The sequence below is a fragment of the Seriola aureovittata genome, chromosome 24 (genome assembly GCF_021018895.1).
Source record: "Seriola aureovittata isolate HTS-2021-v1 ecotype China chromosome 24, ASM2101889v1, whole genome shotgun sequence".
Classification (NCBI taxonomy): domain Eukaryota; kingdom Metazoa; phylum Chordata; class Actinopteri; order Carangiformes; family Carangidae; genus Seriola; species Seriola aureovittata.
In genome coordinates, this window is record NC_079387.1 from 9,268,316 (window position 1) to 9,278,669 (window position 10,354).

A 10,354-nucleotide genomic window follows, 5' to 3' on the forward strand; every position below is an offset into this window, starting at 1 on the left:
TCACTGCTAAAAGTATCTGCCCCGTCCTTGTTCTCAGGCTTTTTTTTTTTTTTTTTTTTTTTTTAAATCCCTTCTTAAAAGAGCAGTTTGACATTTAAAGGATGAATTAAATTCCCCCAAAACCGGCAAACTATTCCTTTAAAACTTGATTCCCTGAATAGTGTTTCTTTTGTGATATTTTTTGTATTCATTTGCGTTTCACCTGCAGTGTTTTTAATGCTTCTTCTGTGATTCCTTTTGTCTTTTAATCCTGCTTTTTGTCTGTTTGTTCAGCACAGCACTCTACAAAAGTAGTTCATAATAAATAACGCTTCTTCTTTTTCTACTGCTCATTATTTTTCATTGTTTGTTTTGATTATCCCTCCTCCTCGCCATGCCGGAAAAGCGTGAAAAGGATCGCCTCCTCCCTCTCTGTGTTCCTCATTTCCACAATCAGTGCAAGCTGCCGCCACGGCTGCCGTCGAGCGTCAACAAAAGACAACCTCTCGTCGTGCGATTTGGTCTTTCAGTGTCCGGGCTCAACACTTGAAAGAGGCGTGTGGGTTGTGAGAGACTTATTGTGTGAGACTCGTACACCGCCGGTGCACCGTTAAGATCTGCTCGTGTTGACTGTGCCACCCACTTCCTTCTGCTCAGACAGCGCAGGAGGTGGATATTGTAGTTGACCGGTAGTGCACAGTGGTCAACAGTCGGTCGGGATTGTGTCAGAGAACGAGTGGGCTCGGCAAAGACAGTGAAGCCTCTTTGACAAAAACAAAAGTTGTAGCTCTGCGTCTCTGATCACAGGTGAAGAATGACAACAAGTCACCTTGCTCTTTTGGATTTTCTGAGCACATGAACACATCCCAATCACTACATATCCCTCCATATGCTAAATATTGTCTTATATATACACAGACTGTGTAACTTTTACTCACATTTCTCTAGGTTTGAAAAATGCTCGAAACATTTAAGATAATTTAAGTACAAAACTCAAAAGGTCTAGTCATTTTTTAGACAATTTAATGTGGAAAAGTTACTTATTGTAACTCTCAAACTCTCCCGTCCCCCCCTATACATCGTATATATACGTCTCCATCTCATTGCGTCAGTAGCCAAGTTGTTTTGGTTTCATGTCTGTGTAGCAGCAATCATAAAGAATTATCCTTCTCACCGGCAGCTCAGATGGTTTTAATAATGCACAGCAGAGGCTCTCCGGGTATAAAAGGCATTCAGTCGTCTTTTTGTGACTCTGATGTTTGCTTTGTTCTTGAGTATCTCTACCAAGCCGGCGCCTTTGTTCCGTTAGCGCAGGAATAAGATACAGCTATTGTCTGCTTCTATCAGACTCCACATCACATCCCACACTAAATATCCGCACGGCTCTCTTTCTTCTCTAGGTTGCCATCCACAGATGCGACGGGTTTTTAAAAAAAAATTTTGCAGACAATTTACTCTAAATCCTTAATCTTTTAGCTTCTGACAACAAAACCTTTCACGGCAGAAAGGACCAAAGATTTTATCACTGGTTTGCAGGAGAGACCTTCACAAAAGGCTGATCCAGCAGAGGGGAGGATATATTGTTCTCGGCTGAGCCATACAGCGGTCTACCTCTCACATACTTAACATGGTTGCTCTAAATTGAATTGCACCACGCTCACAGGAGTATGCATAATGATTCCCGTCCTTGAGTGATAATGCAAAGCTATGGTTCAGACAGGATGTACTCTTCCGTCGTGAAGGGAACAATGACCGGGGATAAACATGTGACAGTGCAACGGTGGATTGAAGTTGTTGCTTCTTGTAACGGCAGGGGATCAGTGTGGTGAAGGGGGTTTATTAATGCTATTTGTCTCACCACCGGCTCAGTACACAGGCTGTGCACCGACTGAACACGCTCCCCCTCTGCAGATTATGCATTTTAATACATGCGATTACAACTTAGTAAAAACTAAAGGAATTTAATCCGTATTGAACCGTATAGTGTCCTTGGATAATTTAGGTTCTTGTTAGCCACTGAAATGGAAAATGTTTTGACATTTAAGCTGTCGCGTCTTTTAGCCTTCTGACTCTGGCTGACGAGGCGGTGGTGAGGGAGCAGTTTGAGGTTTGTTTGACTAATGGATTTTATGGAACAGGGAGGTTCCTGTATTGTGAGGGGCAAATAGCTATTTTTTGTGCTGTCACTAAATAGATGACACGCACTTTGTGCTGCATCTTTGAGTGAGTTTAATCAGCTTCAATAACTCCTGTTGGTGACTTTGATTCAACAGTTTAACTAAGCCTTAAATTTAAATCCACTTTCAAAACAGGATCTTTTCAAATCCCTTATTAGGTGTGACCTTCTAACAGTTGCAAGTAAGTAATGAGTAAAATAACTTCTACTCAGCTTTTGTAGTCTGAGGCGACGGATTAATGTTCCCAACCTGGAGAATGAGACAAGTATAATACATGTGAAACCTATCGGACACATTCGCTTTCGCCTACTGTACGACGCCAGCAGCACTGACTGAAGGTCTCGATTCAACAACCAATCAGATGCTCAGATTAAAAATGTTGATCTGATACAAAGCAAAGTTTAAATTGGAGAAGAGTCTGCTTGGTTCCTTGTTGAACTACAAAAACACGTTCGGACGTTGGCGTTACGGAGTGACGCGTCTTTTCACCCAATAGCAATTGTTGGCAGAACGCAGACACCAGCTACAGAGAGCTCATCAACACTCAAAACACACAAACTCTTTCTTCATCTGAGCTGTTGGAGTGATAATATGAATAAGCTGACGTGGCTGAAAATGCAAAGCTGCTACCTTTATGTTTCCACGCTGCTGTTTGCTGAGATATAAAAAGTTTGATAAGAGATTTGTTATAATTTTGTCAGATTTTCATAATCATGATCTGCAATAGTCATTCAATATATTTGCTTTAAGTAATTACCTAATTATCCTCTTTGCATATATTGATGCCAAATTTCATAATGATCTTCCCAGTAGTTGCTGAGACCAACAAACCAACTGAGCCACTAACCAGCTGCCAACTTTACCTCTGCGTCAGCTTTCTAAATATTTACTTTCTAAATGTTTCTTCCCTGCAGGAATCTCTGTCAGCATCTCCACCTTCAGCCTTGTGGCCATTGCCATCGAGCGATACAGCGCCATCTGTAACCCGCTGAAGTCTCGTGCGTGGCAGACCCGATCCCACGCTTACCGCGTCATCGCCGCCACGTGGGTGGTGTCGCTGCTCATCATGGTGCCATACCCGGTGTTCAGCGTCCTGAGGTCTTTCTCTAAGACCAACAGTACCGTCGGCCACATGTGTCGCCTGGACTGGCCCAGCGATCAAGCCGAACAGACCTGGTGAGTACCGATGGGACTATTGACAAAGCAACATAACAACCTAGAATGCACGATTTAAAAACACATGGATAAAGAAAAATCCTCAAGTCATTTATCAGTTCATCAAACATTGATCTGATTTTAATGATAGACGGAAAAGCCATCCGTCTTACTTTGCCAGCAGGACTTGTTGGGTGATGAGGCCTGCCGGATATTTCACAGCAATGATCTGCCATTCTGAATGAATTCCGCACAAAGTCTGTGAAAACTTTTTGAAAGATTTCACACACATGACAGTAATTAGGTGAACGTGCCTCCACAACCACGACAAGGATAAGCGATTGGATGAATTCAGTTAGTGAGAGGAATACAGTCTGCATGGCTTTGCTTCGAAATGTGAGGAGAAACTCTGATTTACATTTAGTGTAATTGTGTAATTTACATACGCATTACCATCGCAAGCGGAGAGTTCGTCTTTTTCAAACAGTCACAGCACTTTCTCTTGGTTACTAGCAGTTAGAGAATTGATTGCATGATGTTTTGGTCATTTTGATAATTGCCCCAGAGCAGTGCACTGAAACGGGCCAGCGTTTGTACCTGTGAGAGGTAATCCCACCACAAAAATGGTTTGTTAGTTTTAATTTCTGTGACATATGTGGAACAGATACTTTTATCCAAAGCGACTTACAAGTGAGGAACATCCCTAAAGCTTCAATGCACCTTGATGTAAGTCTCCAAGAGACTCCTGAAGATATAGAGAGACGTTCCTGCTTTCAGAGCTTTCTGTAGCTTGTTCCACCATCGCGGAACCACAGACGGTGGTCAGAGAAGGATAGCTGGTTCCTCCGACCTTGGTTGAGGTAAGGGATGACACTGTTGTCAATGCTAATGGCTCATAGCTTTCACGTGTGGCTGTAAAATGGATCTCTGCCTTCCAGGATACTGGGTAATAATGTGATTATCTTTCAGCCGTGTGTCATAAGTCATCACTTAGCAGTTTAATAGAAGCAGCTTGCAATAGGCGAGTTAATTGAAAAATCGAATCACTCTTTCATCACATATTACTAATCAAAAATGTAACTTCATTACTTTTCTGATTACTCGACAGCAAAAGTAATTAACTAGATAACTCGTTACTTTATCTGTTTGCTTCTTACTCAGCCCAGCTCCATCAAAAGTGCCTTTAAAACAACTCCAAATCCCAGACACCCACACGCCTTAGTATGGATTAACCATCAGACATATTTACTGATCAGCAGTTGGCTTAACGTTAACCCCCGGCGACCACATGCCACTCACAGTGACGCTGCGAGGACCTCACAGCCTGAAACTATACAAACAAAACCAACTGATTCTTGAATGTAGGCTCTCCGTTGGCCGATGTTAGCAAGCCAGCTAAGAAGACACAACGATTACTGCCCGACACTAGATGAATAAATCGATACCACTCCTGTGTCTGTTTGCTCGAGCCAGGAGATGATTCGGCTTAGCTTAGCACAGGCTCCGGGAAGTCACTCCAAGAAAAAGTTAAAGCACATAAATCCCTGTAAAAAAACAACAAAAACAACCTCTTGTTCTTGTTGTTTGTGAGCTTTAGAGGAGCTGGAAGACAGAAGTCTAACCATTTCCTGGCTATAGCTTTATATTTAGTGTACAGTCATGACAGCAGTATTGATCTGATCTAACTCTCGCTAAGGCAGTGAATAATGTCCAACTCTTCCTTTAAGGAGAGTTTAGAGTTTGTGCAGCGGGGAAGACTCATGAGAGGGAGAGAGAGAGAGAGAGAGAATTGATAACGATGGAGAGAAGAAGAAGACCACTTCAGGATTGAGCCCATGGGCTGAAGCTGTGAAGGTGGTTACAGAGGTGATGTCTGAAAAATGAGTGAAATCATTAGGTGGGAGACTGTTTTTCTTTTTTTTTCCCCCAAAAAGAGGAAAAAGGTGAACAGGCAGCTTCTGTAGAGACTTAATTAGAGACAGTCTGACATGGATCCAGTTCCCAGCATAGCGGGGGTCCTTCCAAAAGACGGAGGAGCAGGGACAGAAGGTAGAGACAACATCATTAGACAGAGATACTATAGTGTTTCTGCCTTTAGTACGGGTGCTGCGAGGATGCATGTCACCATTTTCATGATGATAATGTGATTGGTCTTATGGTCCTGAATGTGCGCTGAGGAGGAGGGGGAGGGTAAAGCATTATACAAAAAGGTCAACAGATAAATGATTAGCGCGGCATTAGGAAAGTCATCCATCCCTCTAATGTGCCCTCTGAAGACCAATAACACTGGTTTGCTGTGAAAACGCACCCCAGGTAGCAGTCAAGGACAAGATATGCTCAGAGCATCTCTGGATCTTCTACTCAGGGATTTAAGATCTGTCCATAAACAACTCTGGGTCCTGCAGGATGGCGGAATTAAAGTGAAGTGTACATCTCCGTACTTGACAGCCTTTTGTGGTCAAACTCTCTGAAGAATTCAGTTTTCTCTAACTGTTTATCAAACTCTTACAGCTTCAGTGGGAAAGACGAGGCAGTGGGAGAGCAGTTAATTAGTCTGGAGGAGGAGGAGGAGGAAGAAAGTCGAGGCTCAGACGTCAAAAGTTCCAGACGTGTCACAGAGTACGAGAACCTTCCAAATTGTAATTCAGTTTCATCATGACCTGTCTTTTCAAATTACACTGACATTAAGCGTTAAAACGGTAACACCCTCTTCCATCTACAGCTCACTGTATGAAAATGACACCTTTTACACCGCAGCTAATGAAGCGGCGCGTGGAGTCGTTGAACCATCCAGTTTTAGACTGAAAATCACAATCTGAGATGATGAGCAAACGATATCGAAAGACACCTAAGAGCCATTAAGAGGTCGATGAAGCAATTTCGTCAAGTCAAAGACAAGTGTGACGACTTTAAAAGTTTTATAATGATGATTATGCGTGATGTGCGTTGACAATTTCTTTTACTTATAAAAAAATTTTTAGGTGCTCTGGAGGGAGGTTAATCTTACTCACGGCGGGAAATCAATTTACTACATTATGTCGATATTTTAATATGATCAAGTGTCATTTTGTGTGGATGAGAAACCTCGTACTCCCTGTACGATTCAGCTTTCTGATCCCAGACATAAAATAAACTTCTCAGACACATTTTATGATCCAATATTCCAATAATAATCTAATAATATCCAACAATTACTCTGCAATATGAACTCAGAATAGCTCAGCATTAAGAAATACAACCTGTATCACAGCTAATGTTTTGTATTGTATCCTACAGCACAGAGTAGTTTTATAATATCAATATCAATATTAGATACTTGGTTCACCTGCAAAATGTCACTTCGACTGACACAAAACAACAATTTTTTTATTTTCTTTTGCAATTAAAATCAAGCTCTGTTCACATCACTGACTCTGGCTTGTTCGCACCACCGGCTACAGTTCATCTATTCTCTGCGGCGCTGCAGTTCACACAATCAAATTGCTGAGCAGTTAGTGCTTTAACAGACAGAGTGGGATTTTGTTTTTGACAGATTTCACTCCAGGAGAAAACGCCTGGCTATATTAATAAATAAAAAAATGTTTTAAAAAAAGGCAGCTTAGATCTGGAGATGTATATATTTCAAATATCTGAATCTAGAAATTGGCTATTGTTTGTTATTGTGCTTTCCATAATACCATAATAATGGTAGTGTATTAAAGCAAACAGAAATATAAATGTGTATTTTCCTTGACAGGGACCTTAGGGATACTTTATGGCAGGTCATGTTATATTTGTATCTTTACCACAAAGAATTTTTAGTGTTTTAAATGATACTCTATTCGTGCGTCTTTGTGGGAGAATATTAACTGCAAATAGAAACATGACTAAATAATGTTCTTAACCTAAAATACTGCAGAAGACTTTTTTCAACCCAGAGTAAACAGCCTCCATCAGGAAGATAGGACAGACTGTACACAGCCTGAGAGGAAAAACTGAGGGCAAAGCAACAACAGCAGAGCGGTCTGCAGACTCCTCTCAGCTTCAGGTGTTCAGCTGCTGTTCCTCATTTTGGATTGGCTCTAATTTTTCTTAGGTGCGTTTGGATCAGACTTGAACATCCTTGAGTCCCTTTCAGATTGTCGTGTTCAAGCAGGTTTTCCACAGGTCCGCTTCAGATTGGGTCCAACATTTCGGAACAGGGAAGACCTCTACTCTGAGGAAGTCAAATCCTCCATTGCAGGTAGCCTTTCATTGCTGAGCTCAAAAACAGACGTTTTGCACTAAAACAAAGGACGGCAATGAACCATGTGTCGCCATTAATGTTCGTTTTCTTTGATTAACACGAACCAAACACACTTTTCCCAGTTGATAATCACTCGGGCGACGTGTGAACAGTCAAAAGAGGGAGCTCCATATCAGTATTCATCATGTTTTTCTTCATGTGTCCCTCTGCTTCAGCTCCATCCATCTGGGTTTCCCCTTGAGGCAAAGCACACACAGAAATCTACCAGCACCTTTTTTTTTTTTCTTTAGTGGTGTCCCCACACTCCTACACGTTCACTTCCTGACAGCTTTTGTCAGAACGGAGCAGATTTCCAGTATGAAACATGCAGCTGATGAGAGTCTGCGGCTGAAGCAAAGCAGAGGGGCTGTGCAGAGTTCAGAGGGTCGCACAGGAAAGACATTAGAATATCAGAGAATGGATGAAAAACCCCGTCTCTTCCTCTCCGTCCTCTTTCATGTGCTGACTGATGTGCACCGCAGACATCGGTGGTTAAGAAGAGCATTCTCTGATTGCGACGAATCAAAAGGTAGATGTGGCTGCGGATGGTAAAGATATATTACAATGATCAAAGTGTCAGGTGTACAATTTCTTATTTATTCATGGCGTTCTCTTTGTAGTTTTGTCCATGACAGTAATTGCGCTTGGTTTTTATTCATTTGTCTCATTGATTCATGCTTTTATAATCCCAAGTCTCATTCATTGCACTTTTACTGCATGCTTAAACAAAGCTAGTGTTGCAGGACAGAATATAGGCACAGTGGAGGAGACGAAGAGACACTGATAAAGGTTCTGAGCTCTCGATTGAAAAATTCCCCTGTCAATGTTTTATTCATTTTTTTTTCCTTCTCTTTACTCAGTTCACGACTTTTTTCTTTAAGGCGTCATCAATCCAGGCACTTGAGGGAGCCGTGATCGTTATCCTTTCAGCGCGAGAAGGAACATTTATGACCAGAAAACAGCTGAGCGCACAGCCCGAAGCTGTTATATTAAATCATATTTAACCATGTTTGTTTGGTGTGTTTCATACTTTTCTGTTGTGAAATCTGCAACCGTGTGCACTGTTTAAAGTATGTCATGCTGTGTTCATATGACTGTTGTCAACGTGTGTCAATATGCACTGCGTTACTGAGTAAACTGTCAATATGTTAACAGGTCGCTTTAATAAGGTCGTGTTGAAAACCTCTTCCGGGTTAAACAGTAGCACTACAACCCACAGTGTGTGTTACTCCTGCAGCAGCCAACAGATCCAACTGGTCTAACTAATCGACCTCACTCTGTAAACTCAGTGCTCATGTTTGGACACTATGAATTTGTCAGAACATTATGTTTGGAAAAGAAGATAAAAGACAGTCAAAGCTGCTATCATCATTATTTTACATGAACAAAGGATCAAATAACAAGAGAATTATCATCCACCTACTGCGTTTTAGAGACTTTCAGCTCATTGTTTGGGTTTTTTGGCTCGTAGCTTTAATGTTTTGCTTCATTCTCACTTTTTAGCTTTAGTTTTTAAGCTGCAGCACATAGATATTTTCTTTAAAAACTCCCTGTCCAGTAACAAACGGCGAACAGACAACAGTTAGCAACTAGCTAGTGAACAAAGTGGAGCATTCAGCAGCTTAAAAGCCAGATATTTCCCAACGAGTCTTAAAAAAGGAGAGTTAATACTGAACTTTGAACATTGTTCAGTGTCTGGTAGATTTGTAAATAAGCAACTGTTTGCTCACATGTTCAATATAACAACTTAAAAAGTTTTAACATGTCAGCGATAAGTTTACAGGTTGTTTCTGCTGCCCCTATGTGGCCAATTAAACCACAGGTTCAAATTAACTGTCACTTTATCCAAGTTACTCGTCACTTTAGAAACGAAGATTTGTTTATAAAATATGATGCATTATTATAGATTAAACATATAGATTTGTTTAACTCTTCCATATCAACCTGCCATGGTTTTAAAATACTTGTTAATGCAACAGTAATAATAATCCATTTGCTACTTGATCTGAATACTTCTTCCACCACTGAACAACCCTGTACAATGACGGGGAGAGTTACAGTGATGCACCAACTCTGATCTGATTAAATGTAAATTCAAAGCAGCAAACAGACAAACTTGCAGGAGCTTATTAAATGTATAGATATATGCAAACATGGCATCAGTCAGAACGCCCCCAGAGGTAAATATTGGAGCCAAATATTCCAATAAGAGATAGAGGACAGTTAAACCGCAGGGTGCTGAGGAGGCTGACAGCCCGGGAGAAGATGCAAAACTGGCCCAGGATGCTGCAGTACCTTTTGCCAAACAGCATGGGGGTACAGAGGCTCATTGGGAGGGGTCAGCCATCTGCAGGGCCCCCAGCACGGCTCCAGGAAGAAAAGTTTTTCTGGTAGTTTACAATCAGAGCTGCAGAATCCGACGTCTTTGTTTGGGCTGTTTCAACTCAGATTCAGTTGTTACTCAGTGTTGCTTTATTTTCTAACACCTTTCTCTTTCCATTCTGGCTGTTTTTTCCAGGTACGTGCTGCTGCTGTTCACTCTGTTCTTCGTCCCCGGAGTGGTGATGATTATAGCCTACGGTCTGATCTCCAGAGAGCTCTACCGAGGCATCCAGTTTGAGCTGAGCCAGAACGCGGAGACCACCGGTGAGTTCCATCATAAATCCAGTCTAAACTGCAAAAGGCTTTCGGTTCACATTGATGTAGCTCATATTGGGGACGACAACATCTATTCCACTTTTTATAGACCTGTGTGAAGCTGCGGTGAATTACACTAGAG

The 10,354-nt window shown here is 41.6% G+C and overlaps 1 protein-coding gene across 1 annotated transcript in view; it reads left to right on the forward strand.

Moving 5' to 3' along the window:
• The window catches only part of cckbra (cholecystokinin B receptor a), a 33,994-nt gene that overhangs the window by 15,930 nt on the left and 7,710 nt on the right, over positions 1 to 10,354 (forward strand). The window contains exons 3-4 of the mRNA XM_056370828.1: positions 3,071 to 3,332; positions 10,094 to 10,221. Coding sequence (XP_056226803.1) covers positions 3,071 to 3,332; positions 10,094 to 10,221 — 390 coding nt within the window. The remainder of the gene's footprint in view (positions 1 to 3,070; positions 3,333 to 10,093; positions 10,222 to 10,354) is intronic.